At 41.8% G+C, this 27,904-nt stretch overlaps 2 protein-coding genes across 18 annotated transcripts in view; one reads left to right on the top strand and one right to left on the bottom strand.

Annotated features, from left to right (window-relative positions):
• The first annotated feature begins 346 nt into the window (after positions 1–346).
• Positions 347–18,954, top strand: NOCT (nocturnin). Of its 7 annotated transcripts, none has more exons than XM_033135036.1 (5): positions 686–739; positions 13,110–13,147; positions 14,341–14,390; positions 15,730–15,999; positions 17,119–18,954. In XM_033135036.1, exons 4-5 carry the CDS (start codon positions 15,738–15,740, stop codon positions 17,952–17,954), a joined length of 1,098 nt encoding a protein of 365 aa, XP_032990927.1. In that variant the 5' UTR covers positions 686–739; positions 13,110–13,147; positions 14,341–14,390; positions 15,730–15,737; the 3' UTR covers positions 17,955–18,954. The 7 variants fall into 7 exon arrangements, with proteins under 7 accessions (XP_032990925.1, XP_032990930.1, XP_032990927.1 ...); XM_033135035.1 differs by lacking the exon at positions 686–739 and adding an exon at positions 8,183–8,288; XM_033135039.1 differs by lacking the exon at positions 13,110–13,147 and having other exon boundaries at positions 665–739.
• A 114-nt stretch (positions 18,955–19,068) lies between these two features.
• Positions 19,069–27,904, bottom strand: part of ELF2 (E74 like ETS transcription factor 2) — a 93,285-nt gene continuing 84,449 nt past the window's right edge. For 9 of the 11 annotated variants that reach the window (XM_033135033.1, XM_033135027.1, XM_033135024.1 and 6 more), the window contains 3 exons: positions 25,495–25,687; positions 24,274–24,624; positions 19,069–23,868 (listed from right to left, as the gene is read on the bottom strand). In XM_033135033.1, the coding sequence (XP_032990924.1) occupies positions 23,244–23,868; positions 24,274–24,624; positions 25,495–25,687 (1,169 nt within the window). In that variant the 3' untranslated portion in view covers positions 19,069–23,243. The remainder of the gene's footprint in view (positions 23,869–24,273; positions 24,625–25,494; positions 25,688–27,904) is intronic. The other 2 variants (XR_004425651.1, XM_033135025.1) reach the window with 2 other exon arrangements.

Raw genomic sequence — 27,904 nt, forward strand, 5'->3', positions numbered from 1 at the left:
TGACACACACGTGTCCCCAGGGCCCCAGCCCTGAAACTGTCTCGGGACTCCCCGCCTAGAGGCGCTTCCATTCCAGCCAACGGAAGAGGAGGCTCATTACTTTAAAACGGCTGCAACGGATACTTGTCACCTTAGACGTCCTACAGCCTCCAATTCATGATCACCTTAAGATGTCCTCCCTTTCAAAATGGAATTACCCCGGTTCTAGGAACCCCAGCCTGGCTGCGCCGGGGTCCGGCCGCACGGATCCCCCCCTCCGGGTCCCACTTGGTAGCGCCCGCTTTGTCAGCGCGCTGCGCTCACCGCTTCTCCTTAGGTCTCGCCGGTTGGCAGCAGACAGTGTCGCCGCCGCCGCCGCCGCCGCCGCCGCCGCTCCCGCCTCCCACTCGGGCCCGCCTGCCCAGGACTTTCCCCAGCCCCTGGCCAGGGCGAGAAGGAGCCTGAGAGCCTCCGCTTGGACGGCCCGAGAGTCTGCCCGCCTCGGCCCCGGCCGTGCTCCGCTCCTCCGGCGCGCGAGGGGCCGCGGCGGTGGTGGCAGCGGCGCCCGGCATGTATCAGAGCCCGCGGCGGCTCTGCTCCGCCCTGCTGCACAGGGACGCGCCCGGCCTGCGCCGCCGGCCCGGCCCGGGCCTGCGCAGCCAGTCGTCCCCGCCGGCGGCCGCCCCCCGGCGCGCGTCCCTCCGGCTCTCGGCAGCGGCCTCGGCAGCCTCGGGGGCGGCGAGGTGGTGCTCCCGACCAGGTGAGTGCGCGGCGGCTAACGCGCGGCCGCCACCTGGACACCGCGCGGAATGAATGGGAGCCGGGGCGGCGGGCGGCGGGGCAGGCTGGGAAGCGGGCCCTTCTTTCCCCCTTTTCTCTTCCTTTGCCTGGGGTTTGCAGCACGTCTGCTGGAGCGGTGTTCGGATTCCCGTTAGATCCTTGGATGCCGTGCCTTCAGCATTTCTCGCTCTGGACCTACGTGGCATTTCCCCCTTCCGAGCCCTCAAATGATTTGTGTTGTTTTTACTTCTTATGGCGCCTAGTACGGGAATTTTTATGCAAAAGAAAATCATTTGACCAATTACACTTGTGTTTAACCATGTGGTTTGCATGGCCTAGAGGTTCCATTTTTTCAGTCATGTGAACAGTGCATTTGAACACACATTGACTTGTTTTACATTTATTCGGATTTTTTTGGAGCCTCCTAACTTAATACGGACGTCACTGTGAGTCCTATATACCTGAGTTAAGATTTCTGTAAAGATTTTGCCAAGAGCCAATTTTATACATTACATACCTTGGACTTTCCCTTTTTTTGCCACCTCGGTTTCTGCCGGAGGACATACGTATTACCGTGGGCACAAATTACATACAAATTGATCATACTTTTAAAGATGAGAAATCAAGTTTCTCTTTCAAACTAGCAATTGCTTCATCACACTGAAACGTGTATTTTGGTTGTGCTTAAGTTAGCTTATTGCTGTTTAAGACATTTGTATGACCATCCTCGATTATACATAACTACATTTTGCTCGTAAAGTTTTGGACTAATTTAAGAAGGACAGATTGAGCAGTAGAAAGAGTATGTTCAAGGTGGCTTTCTTTAATTAATGAAAGTGATAATCCAAAATGTGACTGAAGCCAAGATTTTAAACTTATTCAGATTATTGGCGTATGTTAGGCCGAGATACAGTTTTAAAAATTAGGATGTTAAACTGCTAACTGGAGACTACTAAACTCTAGATTGTTCTTTAGAAAGGCTGGACTTGACAGTTGTTCAGTTTTTTTTCCCAGTTCTATAGGAATTTGGCACATTGTGAAATAACTGTTAGAATGGGTACCGCCTTCTAACAGTTTTTTTTCTTGCTAGAAATTTTCAAGGGGAACATTATGCTTGGGGTGGGAGAAGTAAAAGAAAACCAGTTGTCTCCTTTACCAGCTCATGTCTTACATTACCTCAAAGCCCCTCTGAGGCACAGTTGGTCGGTAGGTCCATCTTGGGAACACAGATAACGTGTGTAATACAGATACACATAGCTGTGCTGTTAACTGAGGGAAAGATGCTCAGGTCAGATAGAGCATTAGAATGTTAGGCTTTGGGCACAGAAAGCTGTTTAAAGAACTTTTTAAAAAGTCCTCTGAAATCCCCTACTTCTACAGATAAAGAAATTCAAGGACTTTATGGTCCTTAAACTATTGTAGACAGTTACTAAAATCAGGGCAATTCTCCTGTTTCGTGCACTTACAGCTTCAGCTACTTTTAGAACATTCATTCATTCACGGCTTGATCACGCATTCATTCCCAAAGTCTACCAAATGTCTCACACACTGTAGGTGCTTTATTATAGGAGGTAAAACAATGTGGGCCTTAGTCTTCCTTTAAAGGAGTTCACTGCCCAGTAAGAGATGAGATTTACGAAAAGACTGTTTAATGACATCATCGCTTAAGAGTTAAAGGTTTGCAGATGGCACACTGGAGTGGAAGAAAAGGGAAGTCCCTTTTAAAGAAGGTGATCTTTTTAGGCTCAAGAAATAGGTGGGCCTTGAAGCATGGTTAGGATTGAAAGAGACTAAAACATTTTGTTTGGGGAAAGGCAGGAGCGAAGAGGGGAAGAAGGCATGAGGCATGGATGCAGCCGGGTGAGAGAAGAGGCATCTTGCAAAATGTTCCCAAAGAGCCTCAGAACCAGCATCATGTGCTTTTAAAAACAGTATCATGTTTCCCCGAAAATAAGACCTAACTGGAAAATAAGCCCTAGCGTGATTTTTCAGGATGACATCCCCTGAACATAAGCCCTAATGCGTCTTTTGGAGCAAAAATTAATATAAGACCTGGTCTTATTTTCGGGGAAATACGGTAAGTGCTTTTAAAAGCAGGTTTGTGGAGCCTACTGCAGACTTATTAAACAGAATTGTTATTGGTGGGTCCAGATTCCACATTGCTTAACAAAATAACAATAATAATGAAACTCCAGGTTATCCTTAGATGCCACAAAGTTTAGACATCTGGCAAGAGAAGCCTTCAAGGAGCTTAGAGTTACTCTTCCCTCCAGAGAGTCTTTTTTGGGAAGGAGGGGATAAATAAGTCCCAATACTTGACCTCATTTAATAGTTCCTGCCTAACTGACGCCCCTTGGCTATGAGAGGTACTGGAAAGTCCCTTTGGCGTCAAATACTAGGTTATTAGAATTTAAAGGGGACCTGGGAGATGAGCTCAGTGTTGTACTACCTTTTCTCGCAAAGGACAGCACCCCGCGTGAAGCAGCAGCAGTCGCCCGCAGCTACTGTCCTGGATGAAATGCAGTCAGGAGTCACTGTAGGTTTGTGAGTGCCGTCCTCCAGATTCCTCCTCAGATAATGGAGAGTTGGCTGAATTCCTGTTCACCGCTGGAGCGTGTTGCTGTTTTTCTTAGTACAATTTTAAAAAACAAATACCAGTTCATTTGAGGAGATGGCTTTATTTAGTGTGTCCCTTAACTGTCAGCAAGCTGCTTAGGAGAGAGAAAAAAAATGGGAAGGCTTGTAATTATCAAGCTTCTACAGAAATAAATTGCTTTCCGTGTAGGAGAACTAAGGTATCGTCTTCCTGTAGCAGTCAATGGTAAGAGTTTAAACACAGTGACCTCTTGGGGCTTCTGAGGTAATAACCATGGGCCGCAGAGTCACATTCAACACACCCGTACATGAATATGTGCAAGTCCCGGAACCTTGCCTGCTGTCTCCTCACACTGGCCTTTCCTAGGGAAAAGGAGATACATCGGTATCAGTTGATCCCCAAGTTTTATTGAACACAGTGCTCTCACATGGCCACGTATTACATTGTGTCTCATGACTAATTGCGGCAAGAATTAAGAAGAAAGTGTGGCTGGATTTTGGTGTGGGGGAGAAAACAAACAACTTTACATTGTATAGGTGAAGGGAGGGTGACCGGCAGGGAGAGGAGACCCAATGCCTGGAAGAAGGTGGCAGGTAGGGATGGAGCAGTGACGAGTGCTGTCAGAAAGAGGTGCTTCCAGAATCATCTGGGACGCTTGCTAAAATGCAGATTTACGCTCCACTCCTTTCCAAGGTACTTACTCCTGGTAAGTTTGAGAAAACTCAGAGAAGATTCTGGAAAAGTGTTAAGATCTTTGAGCTTGGGGCCTTAGGCAATTCACGAGGCCCCTGAGCAAGAACAGTTAGCTGAACAAAAGCCAACTCTAAGAAAGGGAAGGAATTGGTGCAGTTATGAAAGTTCAGTGAGAAAACACTTGGGGCTGACGTTGTAATGGAAAGGTATCGGTGTAGTTGTACAACTTACAGAGTGAGTAGGTGGATAAATAGAACACCGGGTAGGTTTTGGTGATGTCTATGGAGAGAGTGAGGCAATTACTGTTTCTTGGAAGGAGGAGGAGGGAGACTCAGCATCTGTACTTGAACTTAGGAGACCTTGATAACCACTTGAATAGTTTTCCCACATGAATAAATAGAAGTTCAAAGGATGATATGCATGGTGTTTAGCTCCATAGTAAACCCACTTGTAGTTTCGTGAAAAGCAGTGTTTAGGATTTATCTTTAGTTTTAGAATACAGGAGAAATCAGCCTTTCCACGAGGAGGAGGAAGCCCTCAACTATCATAGAAAATCTCAGCTCGCTGTCCTCTTCTATGTGGTCCCGGAGCAACACTTGAAACATACTGATGACCATGAATTCAGCAACAGGGATGTGGGCAGCAGTGCCCGGGGAAAGAGCTAACGAAAAGTATCACCATCAGACTTAAATGTTTCTAACAAGTATTTTTTTCTCTTTCCACTATCAGTAAAAGGTCTGGGCCCCACTCAGATCTCCTGAATTTCAGTATCTGCGAGTGGGGCCTGAGCACCTGGTGACGCTGATGGATAGCCCGGTGGACAGCCAGGGAGGACATTTGTTTAAATACTTCGAAGCGTGCTGGAAGTTTCTTACGAATGGATTCTTATGTCCCCACAAATTAGGGACTGCTGTTGGATTATGAGGGATTATGATAGATTGTTCGCCATTTGGATCTATCCTCTGTGTCTCCTCTCTCATTTTTTAATGTCTTTATCTCTTCTTTATTTTCTATTTTGCAGTCATTTAAAATTTCTAGATATTTTCTAGTTTTCTGATTGCTCCTTTTTTCATAGAAGCCTATTGTTTTGTGTTCATAATATTCTCCTGTAGTTTTACACTGATAAAGTATGTTATGCCTGTTTCTCTGTCAAGCCTCCTAAAGGGGAGAGAGTTTGCAGGCTCAGCTAAGTGGGAAGATTATGTGGAGGGTGGACAGTGAGGCTTCTAGAACACCCAAGAGGGAGCAGGCTGGAGACCTCCACCTTTGCCAAAGCAAGGAGGGCTTCTTTCTGTGTTCTCCCTCTGTTCAGCTCTCACCCTCCTTTCAGAAATAGTCCTGCAGTTAGCTCCTAATCTGGTCTACTTCTCTTTCGGGTCCATCATCCCTGGGGGTCTTTCCAAGGCATGCCACCCACATTCTCTCCAGCAGGCGGAAGCCACCCCTGCCGGCTTCTGTCTGTGTGAGAGAGGAGGCGTTACTAGCACAGCTGTTCCATATGCCATTCTTGAAAGAATTGCCCTAACAATTGCCCCTCCAGCTCTCCTGCCCTTTGTCTCTGGCTCAGCTTAGAGCTTCTTCAAGCTTCCTTGGGGAGGAACCGTATCTAATTTACCTTCGGTAGGCAATCGATCTCTTAAAAAACTACTCACCTCTGCCACTGTAGTGTGGAAGCAACCATAGACAACACATCAACTTTAGTTATGGACACTGAAATTTGAACTTCATAAAATTTTCACATGTCACAAAATATTGTTCTTAGCATTATTTTTTCAACCATTTAAAAAGGAAAGCTCACAGGCAGCACAAATTACAGACAGGTGCTGGCCAGATGTGGCTCACAGACCATAATTTACGGCCCATAATGGAGAGGGAAGAACTCTGTACTATCAGCAAAACCCTTTTAGCTTTCACAGTCCTCCTCATACCTGTGAAAACGAACCGTTTCCTTGAGCACCCCCGAAGTGTTCGTGATGGGCCTGTCGCCACAGACCCGCTGTGTTAGTGGAGCGCAGCTGTCCCACCAGATGCCTCCCCACATTTCACTTCAGAGCAGCAAGCTAGAAAAGCCCAGCTTGTGGAAATGACTAACCAGCCAACTCACAACTGAGCACCCACTAAACATGTTAACCTCAGCGTTTATTGTGGGGGGCTTTCTTTTTCCTTAGTGATATTTTTTAGATGACTCTGGCATGACTGAAGATACAGCTCAGCCTGGTCTGCAGAACACTTTGGCGTTGTCTGTTCTCTGACGGCTGCCTAGCAAAGAAAGGTCAAGTGGATTGTCACCCTGTGTCTAGGTGCATGTATTTTTAGACACATTCGGTTGACAGTCATGACCTTCACTTGATATCTCCAGCAGTGCCACACGGGTCATTATCCTGCTTTGTACACTTTGTGCTGTGACAGTGTGTGTGCTGTGATGGCAGTGACGTCGACAGGAGGTGGAATTCGACCTCTGTTTATTCCTGTGTGCCCTGGCAAGGCTCCGTGGCACTTACTGACTCAGTGCTGTTGAGAAGCTACAGTGCAGGTAGCTGCTGCAGCGCCAGACCCTTCACTAGATATGTAATTATGAGAAAACTGTAACCTCTTACCCTCCGGAGCCATGCCTGTCAAATGGTGAATACAATACCTACTTTGCCCATTGTTGGAAAGCACGATGCAAATACATGGAAGTGGTATGGCACATGCTAGGTTCTCGGATGCTAAGTCTTCTTAAACCCAGAAAGTGAGCTTCACTGGGCGTCACAGACTAGCTCACATTCAGCTGCCGACTTAGGATGTGCCGGCATCACTAGCTTACCACAGTCCTCCCAGGAACACAACGGAGGAGGCTGCAGCCATCCCCACATGGGTAAATAAGTTGTTCAGAATCCTTTTGGTAAAAGAAAGAGCACGATTTGAAACCAGGCAGCCTAACTTGTGTTTTAAGACTGTTCACCTCTAAAACCCCCTGATCTTACTGAGAAATGTTGACACTGTACTGCACTGCGAAGTGCTCCGGGCATTCAGTCAGTGGTGCTCAGTAACAGACGTTTGAACACTGGCCATGGACTGAAGTATCTGACCCTCACCAGAAAATAGTCCCTCCCGAAATCGGCCCTTAGGACCCAGGAATTACTGTCCTGCAGGTCCACACTCAAAACAGACCACTGGGCTGGGTAAGTGAGCCAGACACAGCCTGTCATGGAGCGTACAGTGTAACGTAGAAAGGACAGGGATTGTAGTTCAGTATCAAGGGTGACTCATGTAAGAGGAGGCCAGGCGTAAAAGGGAGCGACTGGAGTTTGGTCCTTACAACTGGGCTGGCACAGGGGCTAACAGTCTTTATTTATTGATTTCTACAAGTTTTAACTAAATATATCACATATCCAATATCCCGGCTGTTTTATGTCAGTGGTTATCTTGTGAATATTTTCACTCGTCTTGACAGTTGTCACGTTTAGTTAGGAACCTACTCTAAGGAGCCGAAGGAAAACTAGCCGCTGAATTAGCCGTCTCCACTTGCTGAGGTTCAACACATGGCCAGTAGATGGCAGCATAGGACTGCTCTTTCAATGACACCTTCCTGTGACATCTGTCGTTTAGTTTTTGTGTACTTGACTCAGCCAGGTTTCCTTAGGCCGGAGATTGATCAGCTCCTCAGTTCCCAGGTGTGTACCCAGTTAACCTTGGCTTTTATTTGGTTTTTGGTGTTTCATTCGTGTTTTTGCCAAGCCACCATTTCAAGAGGCTAAGCTAATACAACTGGTAATTGTGAGAGAAATTATTCACAGACTGAGTGGTTTGGGCAAACTCAAGAATAAGCCATCGCTGGGTAACTAGAGAAACATTGTGTGGAGAGATGTCTTTCTCTGTGATGTCTAAGTGCTTTTAGCCTCTAAGTGCTTTAGCTCTTGGAATGGTAGGCCCAGGCCGTTTGGGTTTCAACTGTTAGTTCTCATCCAGCATTTTAATTACCGATGTGAAGGGGTTTCATTATCCCTGATCATTCCCCTCTGATGGGCACTCTGAGAGCTTGCACCATCGTCTGCCTCTTGCTGGAAGTGGGCAGTACTTGGTAGTATGAAGAGTAAGCATGTACTCTGTATGTCAGCGATTAGCCCACTTCTCTTCTGCTTTGTTACTTAGGAAAGTAAAGGGACGACTGAATGAGGGAAGTTTACATACTGCTACTGTACTGCAAGAATCGAAATAATCTGAATTCTCTGGCAAATCTTCAAAAGCTATTGTAAGGGTAAGAGTTTATTTATTCCTATACAGTAGCAGTAAGATATTAATAATGCATAGAATAAAGGTATCCAGTTCTAAATGTATATGGAAACATGCTTATAGAATTAGGAAATGGCAAGGGATGGGAGTGGATTTGCTAAATGAATAGCTAGGCATAAGAAATACAACTACTGTGATCTGTCTATTGCCTATATAAATTACACAACGTGTATCACGTTGGGAAGGATGGCTGATACTTTTTCTCGTGAAATAGCTGGCAAAAAACAAATTTGGGGCAAAAACTGAATACAATATGGGGCCAAATGGAAAATACTCATATACAAACATACATAAAATTGGGCCGAGAAGCTAGTGTAAGTGCCAAATAAAGTTCAACAGATGTTTTATCAAGATTTTCTATTTTTCAATATCTTAATTACCACCCAGATGAATTATTTGTTCTATCTCACCTCACGAAATTGCCTTTCAATGTTGAGTTATTCTGAACTTTTGACAAGCTTTTTAAAGCCCTGAATAGCAACCCCTGTTAAGGCATAAAACTTCAGCAGCCTGGCTTGAAATACTGGAATCGGACAGTATTTATGCGTGAAAAGATTTTTTTTAATGGTTGAAACTCTAAAAGAAAAAAAGTGACCGCTATTTTTCAGAACAAGTGAGAAACTATGAGAATTGTTACTAAGTTATTTCTTCATTGTAAAAAGGGCATGAGAAGAGTAGCTACGTCCTAGGATTATGATGAGAATTAATTGAAAATACACTCAAAGCAAGAGGAATCTGTGAATGGTGCATCTACAAAGCATTCGGTCGTCATTAGCCATCCTGTCACTGGCGTCACTCTTAGGATGGGCAGCCTTCCTTTGTTTTCAAGTTTAAATACCTAGCCTTACTACATTGCAGTCCTTAAGTGGTCTAAGAATTGGTAGTTTGTTAACAAAGTGTAAAAAGTAGTATGTGAAGTCTTTATATAGTGTTCACTTTTAGTTACTAATTCCCTAGCCTGGGAAATAATTCACTGGTCAAAGTCTGCATTCCCTCTTGATGCCTCCAGTTCCTGGCTGATATCTTAAATAGGCATACATTCAAGTTTAGTCATTGCTATGGACACTTCTATGGATTTTGGCGAAGGCATGTAGTCATGTGTCCACCATCCTAGTACTGCACAGACTGGTGCCGTCAACCTGAAAATTCCCCAGTCAGCCACTGACAGCCTCCAGCCTCCCCCTGACAACGACCAGTCTGTACAGCTTTGCCTTTTCCAGAATGTCATGTGAACAGAATCATACAATGTGTGGTTTTTAGGGCCTGGCTTCTTTCACTTACAAAATGCACCTGAGATTCACCCTGTTGCATGGATGAATACTGCAAATCAATAGTTCGTTCCTTTTTATCGCTGGGTTTATCGTATGGATGTTCCACAGCTGTTTCTCTATTTGCATGGTGAAGGGCATCTCGTTCGCTTCCAATTTTGGTGATTATTAATAACACTGCTTATAAACATTTCGCATAGAATTTTACAGGAACCTAGTTTTCAGTTCACCTTGGTTAAGTACCTAGGGGCTGTATGGTAAGTCCAGGTTAGATTATTTAAAAACTTGCCAAAGTGTCTTCCAGAAAGGCTGTACATGAGAAGCAATAAACAGTCTGTGAAGGATTGGTAGTATTTCTTATTTAAATAGTTGATAAGCTCACCAGAGAAGCCATCACAATCTGGACTTTTCTTTGTGGGAAAAATTTACTTAATAATTCAATTTCCTTGCTGCCCAACTTAGTTGAACTACTGCCACAGAGCTGGGGGAGGAGAGAGGAATGGCTTAGAGTAGCGTTGTTCTTACCTGAATTTCAGTAGCTTCCATGAGTAAAAGCTTCTCGGTTTGTTGCGTGCCTTTGGTCTGTGTCCAGAGTGCTGAAACAGTTGGCTTTGACAGTTCTGTCCAGGCTTAGAGTTGCTTTGGGGGGATAGAGGGTCTGTGTGCTTGTTTCCTCATGCCACCATGCCGACGTCTCCTGCTTCCTCGGGTTTCCTCCCTGTGTCACCCCCGTTAGCAAACAAACATGGCATAACAGCTTCCCCGAATAGTCTTAGCTCCATCTCCAGCTGCTACTCCATTTATCTCCTTCTTGGGGGCAAAATTTCCTCAAAATACTGAATCTACTCTCTGTCCTAGTTCCTGTTCTCCCCACAACTCCACCAAAACTGAGAAAGCGCTGTTAAAGTCACCCAAGTTTTCCCACCTTGCTAAATCCAGATGTGTTTTCAGCCTTCATTTTCCCTAACTATCGTCAGTAGCATTTGACTCACGAGATAACTACCTCACGGATGAAACGCTGTCTTTACTTTGTTTGCAGGAAGATCAGACTCTCATTTTTCTCCTGCTTCTCTGGCCACATCACCTTTGCACACTTTTATTACCTTGTCTTCCCCGATTTGCCCCCGAGCTCAATCCTTTGACCTTTGTTCTCTCCAGATTCACTTTAGTCTCCGTCCACTAACATTTCCCAAATGTTTATTTCCAGCCTGTACCTCCCTACTGAACATCCATCATAACTAACTGCCAAACTCCTTTATTTTCTGCAAACCCCCCAGATCTTTCTAACGGGCACTGGCAACTTCCTCCTTCACGTTTGGCCAGCAGCCCTGGGGGGCTTTTGACTCCTCCTCTCACAGAACCTGTTGGCTCCTATTTTAGATTTATTTAGAGTCCAACCACTGTGACTGCTACCACTAGTCCAAGCTACCACTGCCTTTTGTCCTCTGATGATTTCCTATGTCTGCCCTTATTTCCCGACAGCACAGTATATTTTTAATACATCAACCAGTGAGATTTTTATGGAAGTCAGATTCTCCTACTGTTTAGAATTCTCCAGTGGCTTCAAGTCCTGAGGCCCTACTTAACCTGCTCCCTGACCTCACTGACCTCCCCTTTTAGTCATTCTCTAAGTCACTCTCATCCCCTTGCTAAAGATTCATCGACCTTGCCAAGCATGTTCCTTCCTCAGGGCTTTTGCATTTGCCGTTCCTCTGCCCAGAATGTCCTTCCATTGGGTCTCCAGAAGACTTACTGATTTCACGTCTTGGCTCTAATTCTATCTTTTAGTGAGGCCTCATTGAGCGTCCTGTATAAATTAGCAACTCCGTATTCACTTGCAGTCCCTATCTGCCCTTTCTCCTTTATTTTTCTCCATAGCACTTTTTTTTTTTAATCAATCATACTGGAAACTCATTTTATTTTTTTCCAAGTCGAGTTGTTCTTTCAATCTTAGTTGTGGAGGGTGCCGTTCAGCTTCAAGTTGTTGTCCTTTCAGTCTTAGTTGTGGAGGGTGCAGCTCAGCTCCAGGTCCAGTTGCCGTTTTCTAGTTGCAGGGGGCACAGCCCACCATCCCTTGTGGGAGTTGAACCCGCAACCTTGTGGTTGAGAGGATGCGCTCCACCCAACTGAGCCATCTGGGAGGCAGCTCAACTCAAGGTGCCGTGTTCAATCTTAGTTGCAGGGGGCGCTGCCCACCATCCCTTGTGGGACTTGAGGAGTTGGACCGGCAACCTTGTTGTTGAGAGCCCACTGGCCCATGTGGGAATCAAATCGGAAGCCTTCGGAGTTAGGAGCATGGAGCTCCAGCTGCCTGAGCCACCAGGCCGACCCCTTTCATCTTTTTTGCTGCAAAGCAGTCTTTTGAAGGTAGATTTAATTTTTGAAAACCACCAAAAGTCTTTCAGAGGCCAAGTCACAAATAAGGTGGATCATCAGATTTTATAATCTGTTTGGTCCAATATAAACTGGCTTTGACAAGAATGTTTTCTTTGAGTGTTGTATGTAGCTAATAGCCTAGAAATGTATTTCCAAATCGGAACTGGAGGCCAACAGGGAATGATGGAATGAGGACATCCAATTTGCTTCATGTCACATCCACACAACAGGCTCAGAATAACAATACTAATACCACTACTAATCATGATTAATGAAAAGAGCTTAAAATTTTTTAATTGAATATGCATCTTCTCTTTCTGGTCTCTGCTTCATGACCACCCCCTCCTTTTATTGGTTGTACTAAATCTTCGCCTGCTCATTGTTGGATCACATAGCCATTATACCGGGGGTGCCAAAAAAATGTATACAAGTGGTCACTTTGGTCAGTGTTGCTCAAGCAGTAGTTCGTCATAACCAGAAGTGTCTGGACACTGATGGTAACCACTTTGAGCACCTCTTGTAATTGCAGAAGTCAAACGTTACGGTATATATTATTTCAATTTTAATAGTTTTCCTTTCTTAAAATGTATATCCATTTTTTGGGCACCCTCCGTATATTGTACTCTCTTTTATCCTTATTTAGACTTGGATTTTTAAGTAGCTGTATGTTTAAAGCTCTTATGTCAATGTCTCTGGTCATTTTGATCTGAAGCTTGTTCTCTAGTTCCAGGGGTGGCAAAATTTTTCTGTAAAGGCCTGGATAGTAACACTTAAGATTTTGAGGGCCAAAAATAATCCTGACGTGTGTGTGTGTGTTGTGTGCACCCTTTCAAAACATTCTTAGCTCAAGGACTGTACAAAAATACCTCTGGCTGCAGTAGTTTCCTGCTCTACTAGTTTCCTCAAGAAGGGCTCGTGGAGTCAATATTCCAGTTTTGATGCATATAAAATCCTTGGCTCACATATAGATGAGCCACATATACAAAGTTTGATTTATATATATTTTAAATATGTAACTTCATTTTCTTCTGGCAGAAAACATTGCAGTTGAAGTCTGATGATGCTCTAATTTTGTTTTCCGTACAATTACTTGTTGTTTTTGCCTAGATGCCCAAGGGTTTTTTTTTTCTTTTTCTTTACAGTCCAGTTGGTGCTGGTCATTCTGAGTTGATATACTCAGGTATGTGGTGTTTCTTCAATATGCAGTTTCAAGTATTGTTTTGTTCTTAAAGTTTTTTTTTTTTTTTAGAGTAACAAAGGCAAAGCTTTTGTATTGATGTTTGAAAATTTTCATGGTACTTTTTTTCACCATGTTTTTTTTTTCTTTTAAACCATTTTTTCCAGCTTTATTGAGCTATAATTAACAAAAATTGTATATATTTAAGGTATACAACATTTTGATAAACGTATACATTGTTAAATGATCACCTCAATCCTAATTAATGTCACCCCACATGGTGGGTGTGTGTGCGTGTGCGTTTCGAGGTAACTTAAAATGTGGTCTTCAAAATTTCGGCTATACAATAGTTATTAACTATAGTCACCATGTTGTATATTAGATCTCTACAACTTAATTCATCCTGCATCATGAAACTTTGTACTCTTCATTTCCATGCATTGGTTTGCCCACCACAAGAACTCCTGTTATCCATATGTTGGATTTTCTTTGCTTAAAACGAGCATATATTTGCCACTCTCTCAAAGTTTCATCTCATTTCTGAGTTTTCTAATTCTTAGGACATTTGTGCTCGTTTCGGCAGCACATACACTAATTCTTAGGACATTCTACCATTTTTCTTAACTTTCAGCTTAGTTTACAATAGGATACAGTTTTGATTTGCTTTCTGGGCATCTTTCCGGCACGCTTTCATTGTCTGAACAGATGTTATTCTGTTCCATATTCTCTTTATCTGAAGGTTTTCCCAAGTTTTCAGAAGGAAGTATGATTCAGGGTAGTTTTTCTGGCTTCACATAACTCCTCAAACCTTGGGCTCCTATTGGACATTGTTACCCTCTTTTTCAGTCATTTTCATATGGTACTTGTTTTTTATCACAGTAACCACCCCAAAACTGAGCTTGGCAAAGATATGACATCATCAAAAGGATGCAGAGCAATCATGTTGAAATTGAGCAACATCAAGCTAGTAGTTTGTAGAGCCTGACAGATGTCAAATGTTGCTGTGTTTCACATTTCAAACATCCCGTGGTGCCCCTGTGACATCTGGTCTACAGTTTGTGTGATGCTGATACTACTGATCTGGAGACCACACTTGGAGACCAGTAGTAACTGCTTTTTTAAAAAACTAGAAGTACAGAAGAGAGATTTTCAAAGTTGTAGTGCCAGCCAAGAATAAAATTTCTTCCTTTGGACAGGCAAGCAGACTGATAAAGGAATATATTCAAATCAAACAGTTTGGAAACAGGTGTGTATGTGCATCTGGGCATGTGCACGTGTGTGAGGAAAGTCTTGCTTGCTGATGCATGTGCACTTAAATATACATTGGGAAAACGAGGATGTGTTTCTTTGCCTTAATCTAGTTTTCTTACTGGAGGGATAAAAACTACCTTGAGTTGATGAAAAGGAACAATAGAGCACGCTTGCATGCTTACATGCTTATTGACCTTGATGTTTTAAGACATTTGGTGATGTTTGATTTCGTTTTTGTGACCTGCCATAGTGAATTTAATTCACTGCTAGTTTCAGATAGTCAATCACGCTGCCAAATACTGTATTTTACACTAAAAAACGTTGTGTCTTTGAAGAGAAAGCAAGGATAGGGGTGTGGTAGGGAAATCCAGATTCCTCCACACCAAGACGCATCACGTACAGAATCTTGGAGATTGTCCCAAGTAAAACTTGCCCCTAATTTATACCAGAAGGAAGAGAAAACATGATTGATCTCTAAAAGAGCAATCAACTGCTCACAAGTGAAGTGACACGTACAACTTCCCTCATGCTGATTAGTTGAATGTTGTACTCTGTTCTCATGTAACCTATTAGGATAGAAGGCAAAGCACTAGCAAACGCGCTGAAGATGGTGTGCTTCCTGCACCTCTCCTCTCCTCTCCTTCCAGGATCTCAGGAAATGTGGGCAACTGTTTCTTACCCGTCTGCCCCCATTCTTTCCTTATTTTTAAAAAATCTGGCAATTACATTAGAGTATCAACTGTATTGCTCAGCGAGGTCCAGAGCTCCACAGAAAGTCAGAGTCCTGATTTACAGTTCACATTGAAAAGAAATGGGATATGGGTTTCATCCAGCCGTTTCTTTTCACACACGAGGGACCTGGACAGGTGACATGGCTGGAGCAGCAGCCTGCTGTGACTTAATCTCTTCTCTAGGATTCACATGTGCTTTCTAACATCTGGCTCTTTATAAATTGGTCTTATTAAAATATGTAGAAAAAAGAATGTGGATTTTTTGTGTACCATGCTTTTCTAAGACTGGGTTTATAAATTATAAAGACAAATCCTCGGTTAGAAAGGGCCATCAAGATCAAGGTATTTTTCCCTTAAAAGAACTACCGTAATCAGAGACCAATTTTAACAGCTCACTTCCCTGTTCCAGTAGAAAGCTAGACCCTGGAAACTCCTTTAGTCCACCTTTGTGGGAATGGCATTATCTATGAACGTGGCAACATTGTCCTAAATTGAGCTCTTGGCTTCTATGGACAGTAAATGCTTTATCTTCTAGTTGAGCTGGGTAAAAACGGAAGAAAGGAGGAGCTGAGTGTGTAACTGCTTTCTTTTCCTTTCCTATAGCGTGTTCCATGGGAAACGGTACGAGCAGACTCTATAGTGCTCTGGCCAAGACACTGAACAGCAGCGCTGCCTCCCAGCACCCAGAGTATTTGGTGTCACCTGACCCAGGACATCTGGAGCCCATTGATCCTAAAGAGCTCCTGGAGGAATGCAGGGCCGTCCTGCACACTCGACCTCCCCGCTTCCAGAGGGATTTTGTGGATCTGAGGACAGACTGCCCCGGTAGCCACCCACCTATTAGGGTCATGCAGTGGAACATCCTCGCCCAAGGTACGTAAGCCTGATGCTTTCGAGCCTGAGCAGTCAGGTGTGCGCTGCTGCCTGTCTGCTCCTGCACTTGCCCGGTGCACTGATGTCCTGTGGAGGGAAGAGGTGTGGGGAGATGGGGCGACGAGGGCGGCATGAGCTCCCACAAGGGGAGGCAGAGAAAGGGAGTCATGTGATTCCACTAATAAATCCAGCAACTCAAGGTTTATTCCTTACCTTCTATGTTTGTCGGCTATCCCAGAACAGTGAAAGTCTACTTCCCAGCACATTAAAAACTAAAGGAGCCTGGCTTTTATCAGCCTCCAAACTTTGTCGGCTCCAGCTTTCAGTCCAGAGTGCTAAGATAGCATCTGCAAAGGGGAAACGGAATCTGCTGAGTGGGGAACACATAGGCCTTTCTGCGGGGAATGGCAGCTGTGGGTGCTGATGAGCCTGAGTATTCCTGTGGCCCGATGCTCAGCCATCCGCATCTGTATGGCCTGAAGCCACAGAGATGTCGCTTCAGTTCTCTCTTCATTCAGATGTTACTTTGTCACGGTAGAAAGGAATTCTTTCCTGGGTTTGGTGAATTAAAAAGCAGATATGCCAGTCAGCTTTCCACAGTATTGCCTTTCATGTAGCAGGTGAAATTTTAAGAAAAATGGCCCCTTTTTCCCCCCCTATAAAAGAAGGGCATACTCTGACTTTACAATCTTGGATTCATTTATTTTTTCCCAAGTGTTCATCCATAAGTAGGAAAAGCCGCCCATTCCTTCTTAATGGTGCCTGTATCGGTTCATGTGGACTATTAGTGTTGAAATTAGTATATAGAGTTGAATATCTTTATTTCATCTGACAGTTTAGATCCCTGGGATTGCAGAGAACACTGTTTCTTAAGGCTAAAACTCAACACCGTATGTCCATGAAATAGTTTAATGTGAAAGAAAATCAGCGGCTTGTTTCATCTGGCGGTAAGAGGTGTCGTTTGGTAGGTTAATACAGGTGAGGCCGAGAAGAATCACCCAAAGCTTCTGAGGCGGAGGCAGCGTTCAGAGGGGCTTGAGTGGTATTGAAGGCAGAGACTGGCAGGCACTTAGAAGTTGTAGTTCTATAGTAGCTGACAAGCAACTGTTTCTATTTCAGCTCTTGGAGAAGGCAAAGACAACTTTGCACAATGCCCTGTTGAGGCACTCAAGTGGGAAGAAAGGAAATGTCTCATCCTAGAAGAAATCCTTGCCTACCAGCCCGATATCTTGTGCCTCCAAGAGGTGGACCACTATTTTGACACCTTCCAGCCACTCCTCAGTAGACTGGGCTATCAAGGCACGTTTTTCCCCAAACCCTGGTCCCCTTGCCTAGATGTTGAACGTAACAATGGACCCGATGGCTGTGCCTTGTTTTTCCTCCAGAACAGATTCAAGCTAGTCCACAGTGCCAATATTAGGCTGACGGCCATGACCCTGAAAACCAATCAGGTGGCCATTGCACAGACCATGGAGTGCAAGGAGTCTGGCCGGCAGTTCTGCATCGCCGTCACCCACCTGAAAGCACGTACTGGCTGGGAGCAGTTTCGATCAGCTCAAGGCTGTGACCTTCTCCAGAACCTCCAGAGCATCACCCAGGGAGCCAAGCTTCCCCTTATTGTGTGTGGGGACTTCAATGCAGAGCCAACAGAGGAGGTCTACAAACGCTTCGCCTCCTCCAGCCTCAACCTAGACAGCGCCTACAAGCTGCTGAGTGCAGACGGGCAGTCGGAACCGCCGTACACCACCTGGAAGATTCGGACCTCAGGGGAGTGCCGGCACACCCTGGACTACATCTGGTATTCTAAACACGCCCTGAGCGTGAGGTCAGCTCTGGATTTACTCACCGAAGAACAGATTGGACCCAACCGGCTACCATCTTTGAATTATCCTTCTGACCACCTGTCTCTAGTATGTGACTTCAGCTTTAATGAGGAACCTGATGGACTTTTATAAACACTTATCTGTGTCTTTTTAATTACAAGAGTCTTAACCAGGGATGTTTTAGGAAACTGAAACAGGGTATGTTGCCCAAGGAAGGCTTCCCAGTTTCTCTCACTTCACTTCCATGTTTCCAGCATGCCCCTGGGAAGGAATCCCCTTAGTTCACAAACCTTTTCCATTAAAACCTACCGCAAAAAAGGTGTTTGCACTCCAGTTTTGGCTTGTATTCTTTCCCTTAGCATTACACATTGTTCATTTAAGGGCATTAAATTAGGCTTGCTTTTTTGGTTTGATGATGCTATATAGAAATAGAATTGAGTCCTCCACGATTAACTATGTAAGATGCAGGAGCAATTTCTCTAGACAGCATTTCAAGTTATTTATTTGTGAGTTTTCTAAATGTCAATGAGATATGCATGGCAATATTTATTTTTTATATCTTCGTGTAAAATTAATATAGTATTATGAACATTTGAAAACCATGCAAACATAAGTTAGTAATTTATAGTAATTTCCTTCAAGCTTGAAGATATTTTTATTTTGGGGTCTAACAAAATAGTAGTGTACTACTCAGTAGTGAACTATTTTGCCTGGAGGTGTCTTAAGTGGGAGTATCAGGTCTTCCTGGTATGTTCTTCATAAATAATTCTTGCTGTGCCTCCATCTCCCCCATTACTGTGTTTTCAGAAGAGATTCCATGACCTATCAGTCTTCATTACTCACTGTCGATGCAGTGATAGTTTCCCGTTGGCATGTTCTTGGTAGACACTGGAGGTCACTCAGTGTCATCATCGATATTGGAATATGCTTTTCATAATAGGTTATTTAGGAGCTGTTTTATGGCAATGGCTAAGAAAGTCAGTGGGACCTTCTTTTCAGAGATGGAAAACTAGAAAACCTTTTCATGAGGCTCACACTGAAATTTCCTAAGATAACCAGGTCACTGGTTCAAAGCATCTAGAAAGAATGTAAAAAGTTAGACAACCTGGAATTCTCTTCCATCAGAGAAAAAGTGGTAAAGGTAACAGGTGAAGCCCCTTCCAAACAAATAACCTGTTGATAATAAATTGATAAATATCTTAATTGATGAGTTGTATATATTTAAGGCTAATAAATGGTCTTTTAAAACTAGACTTCTAATGTCTTGTTTTTTTAATCCAAAAAGAATCTGGGATAGATTTGATCTTTCAATACTGTTAAATGTGGTGCCCACACTATTTACACGGAGGCCCTCAGTTTTAAAGCGGACTGAGCTGGATCTACAGCTGCACATTTAAGGCGTCTATGCTGTGCTTGCCTGGTACCCCTCAGCGCCAAAGTGAGAGTTCCCCAAAAGGCTTCACCCAAGTACTCTGCATTGGAACCACGTTAGAAACAAATGAGGTTTTCAGTCCATTGTAGACATGCGTACTATCTTAAGACTACCTGGAAGGTACGTCAAGCAGAAAGAACATCTGTACTGTTTGGTTCAAATCTTAGCATCACTAATGGTAAGCATGTTGAGAAACAATATTGATTAGAATACTTTTAAGTAAAGGCATTAAATATTGTTTACCTACCCCAAAGTACACCAACCTGAAAAGAGATCATCACAACAGCCTTAAGCAAGCGTATCTGGATGAGAATGTAATGTCTGGATGTCAAATATTGTCCAATAGTCACACACCGCTTAATGATAGGGATGCGTTCTGAGAAATGCAGAAACGGGATTTCATCCTGTGACATCATACTTACACAAGCTGAGATGGTACACCCTACTCACACCTAGGCGCTACGGTGTATACAGAGCTTATTGCTCTGTAGGGAAGGAAGAGTTTTCCCTCTATCCTTTTAGGTTCTTGGTTGAGACATCCCTGTAATACAAGACAGATTAACAGGAGAAAAACAAAAGTTTAATATAACATGTATACCTCCTGTATACATGAGAAAGACACCAGAAAAAGTTCCCTTGCCAAAATAGCTGAGGTCACCACCTTAAATACCACCTTCAGCTGAAGGCAAGATGTTGGGGGTTGTGAGTCCTGGGAGGCCACAGGGAAGAGCACAGTAAGTAAGGGGAAGGTGACGGAGGGGAAGGAGTAATGGGTTGATGGTACCGTCATTTACTGAGCTAAGAGCTAAGGAACAGGTTTTAGACGGAAGAGAGTTCAACTGGACAGTCAGGAGGAAGTAGCCAGTCGGCAATTAGATAAACCCATCTAAGACCACGTCTAGAACAATACAGTTGGTAGTAAAAACCACATGCATTAGGTGAGATAAACAATTTTGTTGAGGTGAAATCATAATAGTAAACATTTAATAGAGTGCTTGCTATATGCCAGACACTGGTTCTGAACCCTTAACAAATTTAAATTAACTCATTTAATTCTTACAACTACTCGATGAGGAATAGAGCTCCATAGACCGAATCTTGGTAAGTACTAACATTAAACGGGAAAGCAAAGTCACCTAAAAAGAGTTGGTCAGGCAGGAGGTAAACCAGGAGGGATGTTATGGAAAATCAAAGGAGAATTTTAAGAAGGCTGAGCCACAAGATTGTGTGGGGAAAAAACAGAGCACCTGTTTTGATTTGATTATTGGGTTATTGGAGACCTCAACAAGAACTGTTTCTCTCTAAGCCAGAATTCATACTGCAAGCTACTGAAGAAAGGATGCGCTATTCTTGGAACAAGGAAACAAGTAGGTGTGAAAGGGGGAAGAAATGCTGGTACAAGAAGGCGCCACACCTGCCTCCTTCTGGAGACTGGTGGTGAGGGTGGATGATGAAATAAGTACATGGTCTTATAGCAAGGGTTCCAGAAATGGAGGGAGTTGACAGCTCATGAGCTCCATGTTCTCTGTAAAGAGGTATACTGCTCATTTGGTGAGCGGGGTGGTGACGGCTGGAATTGTTGCTGGAAGATGACCTAAGGAGTAAGTGGACAGGCTGCTGATCATTGTTCAAAAGCCTGGTGAGGCTGGAAAATGGAGTGGCATCAAGCCATTGCCGGGTGGTTCTTCTCCAATATGCTGGACACAAAAAGGAAATAAAATTTATGGTTTAGAAGGGTTCGGATTAAAAGCCATACCACTGATCATGTCAACCACTAGAACATTCCATCAGTACACACTGTCAACATGTACGCTTCCGTATCTAGACCACAGGCGTACTTATTCTGAAAGAGATGCAGTAAAATGTTGAGGTAGAGTGGTGGAGGTAAGCTAGGTAGCCTTGGCTTGGAACCTAATTAGAACCAATTAATACAGCCTGGGGGAAAGAATTCCCTAAAATTCAAGTTTCTTTAGCTATTCTCCATAGAATGTGACTTATGTTCTTAGCAAATGTTACCAAAATCAATACATGTCTGTATCTAATACACTCAGCACTTGGGGAGGGGTGTAGGTAATCTATAATCGCTGCCCGAGAAAAGTACTATGGAAGACATGACTCAACAAATGAAACCACAGTGCACAAAAGGACAATACAATTAAGTGCCACAGCACATAGTACAATTCTGAAAGCTGAAATATTTAGGAAATGTTTTGAGAGGAGGTAGAATTTGAGATTAACTCTCTAATGGGGTAAGAATCAGGTGAGTTTTTCTTTGAGCTTTTTTATTAAAAAGTCCCATCAGGTATATTTACGGAAAAGATAAAAGATTAACAAAGGGAGTTGTTATAAAAATCTGTCGATCTAAGTAGCATCTGATGAAATGCACAATTAAAGGCCACAAAATATTAAGTATCAGTTTATTTAAATCTCTAAAAGATGTAAAAATAGACAACTTTTCTTTGTAGTAAATAGAAAGAGCATTAAGATGTGGAGTCTCAGGACCTAGTTTGGTGCGAAATTAGTAAATTCATCTAATCCCTCTGGTACCTCCACTTCCTAATTTGTAAAAGGGCGAGAATGTTACTCATTCTTTCTAACCCTCAAAAAATCTGGCTGTGAAACAAATGGTCTGATTTCATCTATAATAGAAATTCTTTAAGTGTGGCCAACATTAAAATAGTAAATTTGTTATGGTAGGTAGTAATTAGAAAGGAAGTGGTAACATGCAGATAGATATTTGCCAAATATTAATATAATGGAACAAAACAAGTCGAATTTCTTATGCAGCAGTTGGGAAGGAGAAATAGGACTTCATTACTTAACTAAAATAATGCCTCTATACTAGCTTTTGAATATTGTCATAAATATCACCAGAGGACAAAACGCAAGATAAATTTCATTTCTATATTTCAGAAAACCTACTTGAATACACTTTGAAACAAGAGTACAACAAAATAGAATATACTTCAAATGTTGAATATACAAACTATTATAGTTCAAATCTGAACACTGGTACTTTCCCTCTTAAACTTCAACTAAAAAAAAAAAAAAAGGAAGAAAGAAAGAAAACTCCAGGTATTAGAGTTACCTGACAAAAATTCATGCTGAGCCTTAACTTCCAAGTGACAGTAGAACTGAGACTGACATGTCTGCACAGATGCCAGGGCTAAGTGAGTGACACAGGCGTGTTACAGCAAAAGGCCAGAACCAACTGTTAATTTGTCCACAATTAAGAAACTGACAGACTTAAACTACCATATAAAATGTTACATGTAAATTCTATAACAATACTGTGCTAGGTACAAGATTTTTAAAATTTTTTCTTTTAATAAAAAAAGCTTTACACAAACAAGCCATTAGCTTATTTCAATAAAGAAAACCAAAAATTAGTCTAAGGCCTTTGTTTTAAATCAGCTTAAGCTATATGATATAAAAAAAAAAAAATCGCACTAGATCTTTTTTTGCTATCCTCTTTCTGAAGCTTTTGGATCCATTCTTCAATTCACATTCTAAAATACCTATGTTAGCAGAGTCTTCACATAGCACCAGTTAAGTGAGTTCTGTGTGAACACAGTAATAATTGCTGGTATGCATATAAAATGCATCAAAAATTGCTATATGTAACAATGAAATCACCCATCCCAACCCCTCCCACTGAAAACTATATAACCTCTTACAGAATGTTAGTGTTCCAAGTCTTAGTGTAACTTGATATTGTAGTGAGTTGCTTGGTCCCTTTCAATCCTTTATGTTATTGACGGGTTCAGTTGTTTTCGACTGTAAGAGGCAGTTTTCTGTCAGCATCTCAATATGTAGTTCATTTCCCACTGAAACATGGGATAGGTAATTTATTTCCAGTAAATTTGATTGTTTTCTTAGAAGCATTAAAAATGTTTTAAAGTCTTCTTTTGACTTTTCTTGACACCCCTTGCAAATACTCATGTTAGTACTATCACTAACAGTCTATAGTCCACGGCAGAGCTGCTAGCTTACTTCTCACATGTCACTAGTCCTTCTGTTTTCATAGTCACAGGAAGGGCAATAGCCGAAGGCGCACTGACGACCACTACGTGGGTCACTGTCTTATTTCCATCTGCTGGTTTTTCTTCTTTTACCAGCTGCAAAGTTTTCACATCATGTTCCTGCTTCTTTGCCACCGCTTCTGATTTGACCTCTGGCCCTTTTATGACCGCACTGATAACTCGGGGAGGAGTCTGGCCAGACGCCTGCTGAGTAGGCACTGATAGTCTCATTACAGGGGTACCATGGGCTATGGAAACAGGGGTAAGTGCTCTCACAGCCAGTGGGGTTCCAACAATGTTAATGCTTCCTGACCCAGTCAGATTTGACTTTGTCTGCAGCTGACACTGTGCAAGCTGTGCAGCTGGGATGGTAATAATTTTGGCAGGCTGCATGGTGATTTTGTCTCCATTTTCAGCAGAGGCTGGCATCACAGTAGGGATTGTCTGAATAACTACCTTTGGAGAGCTTGCTGTCGTTGGACTACTGGTGAGTAACGGCGCACCTGTGTTCACTGACTGGACCGCCACAGTTGAAATTTTCTGACCCAACGATGTCATTACAACAGGTACTTGCATTGCCACACGCACTGTCCTATAAATTAGAAAAGGAAGTTGACTATATTTAATGCTAAATTAAAAAGTAGGTCTCTTGAGCAAAAAGATTAGCACAAATCCAAAATGTACAAAGTAGTGCTCCCAAATTTTAGTTACTGACAATCCCTGACATTTAAAATATGAAATACCATGAAGTAAATATACTTTAAAAAAACTAAAGCACATTAAGTTCTATCTATAGAACTACAAAAACCATTAAAAACTATTAAAAGGGACATCACCTACTTTAACAACACAACGTATCTAAAATAGCAAGTACTTTTCAAAGTCCTAACCAATGGTGGCATCTTAGAACGCTAAGATTAATAAAAAGAACACATCATTTTGCCATGGAGCTTTCTAAAAAGCAAATACATTACAACTGACAATTTCCCTCACTTACCTTGGAGCTGCTGTTGCTGATACAGACGCAGTAGTCGGAGGAGACCTGGATGAAGCATCACGACCAGGGGAAGTGATATTCACAACTCGAGCTACACCCTTCTCTGCTCTGGAGCAGTTTAGAGGAGATGAGTTTTTCCCACCACGGACAGAGGTTGCTGCTTTCAGGAGACTTTCTGCAGACAGCGACACGCGTTCTAACGATTTTTCATCAGTGGCTGCTGCTAAATCTTCATTACAGGTTTCACTTTTGTCATCATCTATGACCACTATGTTTTTGGGCATATCCTTAAACTGATATACAAGCCTTTGTCCTTCAACCTTTGCAAGAATACCCCTTTGGTAATAATATCTGTAAGGGAAAAAGTACTAAATGAATCACGTGTATCACACTTATTTCATGAAAAAAAACAAAAAAACACTATGTGGAATGGACACTAACAGAAACATTCACTTATTCCTGTAAGATAAGAAGAAGGAGCTCTTCCTGCCTGAACTGTTCAAAAGGCTGAGAATTTGAAGGAGGAATGAAGTTGGAACTTGATGCCACAGGTCCTCTAACTTTGAGTAGTTAAAAGTTCATTCCTGAAGTAATTTTACCTAAATACAGAATATTTTACTGTATTTTACAACCACTGGTAAAAATTCAACTCTGATTTACATAGGTTATAAAAAAATTTGATGTCATGTGAAAAAATTACCTAAGCTGTGCTTGGTACAGATGAAATCTATGGGATATGTGAATACTGTTGCATAAACTATGTGTTCACTTATAAACACCTTTAATTAGAAGCCTTGTACATTACAAAGTATTGTGGGGTTGTCTAATTGACAAAACTTAAGAGAAATTTTCATATCAAGATATATCCATTATGACAAATTTGCAGGAACTGAAGCAAATTAACAATTTGGAAACCGTATTTCATTTGGCTTTCACTGTCTTAAAGGTCTACAACTTTCTGTTAAGAAATGGTCCTAAGTGCAAAAGCACATTTTCTGCAAAAATGGATTTTCCAATGATGCTGAAATTTTAGACATCTAGACCAAACTCCTCTATCCTCATTTTATCTCCAAATCCAAGAAGCTCCTCTAGAATATCCCCCAAAATTAAGTTATTATAAACAAGGGATTTTTTTTTTAAACTCGTATTTAAAAACAGCTAATAGACAATATAAGGAAACATGTAAGTTTTGTTTGAAAACTCATTCTTTTGTGCTCTTACCTCAAAGCTCGTCCCATAGTTTCATAGTTCATGTCTGGCTTGTTCTTATGCTTTCCCCAAAGCTTAGAGACAGCCTTTGAATCCACGAGTTTGAAAATGCCTTTTTCTCTTTGAGTCCACTTAATATAACGGGGACAAGTATTTTTATCTTGAAGTAGATCTAAAAGAAACTCCCACAAGTAGGTTGTGTTTCCTTTGAAAACAACGATAGACATTGATTAAAAAAATTATTAACATAATTAAACACACAATTAAAAGCAAATATTGAATTATGCTGGATAACAATTCATTCACTACCAGTGAAACACAAATATATGAGGTCTGTCATTAAGTACTTTACTACAGTGACAATCATTTGCACAGTGTCAAATTGTGTTGTCTAGTAAATAACAAAATATCTTTTATAACAAAAATCATAACTATGTTTGGTGTTTTTTTTTTCGGTTTTTTTTTCTTCACCAAGTCAGTGAAAAAACGATAATGTTTGGTTTTTAAAACTAACATTCTATGTATGTTTCCAGTTGTGATACTGATACAATGTAGTCCTGGATTTTGTACTATCATGTATCACCTTATCCTTGATTTTGAGTTCAGTGAAGGCGAAGGCATAATGCAAAGCACTAAGTGAACCTAAACAGACTCGCAGTTCTTCATTAACACAGATTTAAACTCTGGATAAATTTATTGAACCCCAAATTCCATGATCAAAATTCATCAAAAGGTATTTATTAATTTATTGAAAAGCCAAGCAATATTCAATGAAATCTGCAAAACTTTTTAGGCATTAGGCATACAGTCTTTTTGTAAGAAACATGTTTTTCTTTGATTCACTTATAGGCATGAACTCTGAGCTACATGTCTTATAAAGTGCACCCTACCCATGACCTTTCAAAACTTTCTCTTATCATTATTTTTAACAATGAAAACTACTGCCTTTAAAAAAAAATTTTTTTTAATTGCTATCCCTTGCTACTGATCATACCCAGTACAGTGAAGGTAAGTAATATATTAGGATTTCATTATATATGAACAACTCTTATTAAAGACATTTGTACTTCAGCCTTAAAATGAGCACCTTAAATAGAAACACTAAAAAGTTAACATGGCAATTACTTAGTCAAGTAGTCATCAAATGTTAACTACGTCTTAACATCTGATCATGCTACTAGCAAAATCTGAAAATGAGGAAATATTAAAATATTTCTGCAAAATGAAATACTTATTCATCACATACTATGCTTGTAGTAGAGGATACAGAGAAGCATTTAAAACCTGGTCCCTCACTCAAGGAATTTACAGTTTAGATGGAAAGGAAAAAAAGTAGATGACAAGTTAAGTAACAATACAAGAAATGAGTAACAGTATGGAACAATATAAAGCACATCAAAAGGCAATACGTAATTACATTCCAAATGAATGATAGAAAAAATGTCTGGGATTTCAGGAGTGAAAAGAAAGCAGACTGGAAAGACATCACAAGTCTTGGAAGATGGCTAAGATTTGCATAGGAAAAAGGGAGGGAATCTGGGTAAGGTAAGGAACTTAATCCCCAAAAGGAAAGCATCACTTTTTTTTCCTTTAGAAGTGGGGGAAACTAGTGGGCAGTGTTATGAAAAGACCAAGCTTTCGAGGCTGCTGTTCTTTTATTCCCTTCGTAAGTCTCTAGGTGCAGAGGTTCTTCAACTGATGAAAGACCCGAAAAGAATCCTGACATTGGAACACATATGCCGCCACTGAGTCACCAGGTCACCTCGACGCTCCTACTCACGATCCCTTTGCTACGCTCAAATCCAGATCCAAGGTACAAGCTATGTGAGAAGAACAAGCCACTGCTACTCAATCTAAACGCTCATGTTCTTCCTCTAACACTGCACTTCCATTCGGGATTTCCCCCAAAATTCAACCAATCTATTAACCCATAGTTGAGCCCAGTGTGAATCTCTTGACCTAAAAAGATTAATCTTCAATTTCACACAGTTACATCTGTTAGCTCTGAAGCCCTATTACATCAGCATCAATACCTAAAAACTCTTACTATTAAATTATGCATCACTTTCAACTACTATCCATCAAGATGTGTAGCTGGGAAATTTTTATGTTATGACCAGGAGATTATCAGGCCCTATGAGCAAACATTGTAAAAGTGAGCAGAGAACTTATTCTGGAAGGAATTTTATACAACACAGATGATGTCTTATACACAGTAGGGACCTGAATGCTCCTGGGTCCACTGAGTCAGACTCATCTACATTCCTCAGGTAAGCTTTAACGCTCCACCCCAGTTCCCACCCCCAAGTAAAATTAACAATCCTATTTCTGGTTTTAAGGAAAACAATTCAGAATGTGAAGCTCTCTTTATCAGACAAGGTAGTTTATTAAGCCTATGCAGATTATCATCATCATTTTGCAG

Source organism: Rhinolophus ferrumequinum, chromosome 18, assembly GCF_004115265.2.
Source record: "Rhinolophus ferrumequinum isolate MPI-CBG mRhiFer1 chromosome 18, mRhiFer1_v1.p, whole genome shotgun sequence".
NCBI classification, from domain to species: domain Eukaryota; kingdom Metazoa; phylum Chordata; class Mammalia; order Chiroptera; family Rhinolophidae; genus Rhinolophus; species Rhinolophus ferrumequinum.

What these genes read in the sequence shown, in the direction of transcription:
- NOCT (XM_033135034.1), top strand. Translation starts at nt 550, where the DNA reads ATGTATCAGAGCCCGCGGCGGCTCTGCTCCGCCCTGCTGCACAGGGAC. An exon ending in GAGGTGGTGCTCCCGACCAG is followed by an intron (nt 740 to 15,729) that starts GTGAGTGCGCGG and finishes CCTTTCCTATAG; the next exon opens with CGTGTTCCATGGGAAACGGT. An exon ending in GTGGAACATCCTCGCCCAAG is followed by an intron (nt 16,000 to 17,118) that starts GTACGTAAGCCT and finishes TTTCTATTTCAG; the next exon opens with CTCTTGGAGAAGGCAAAGAC.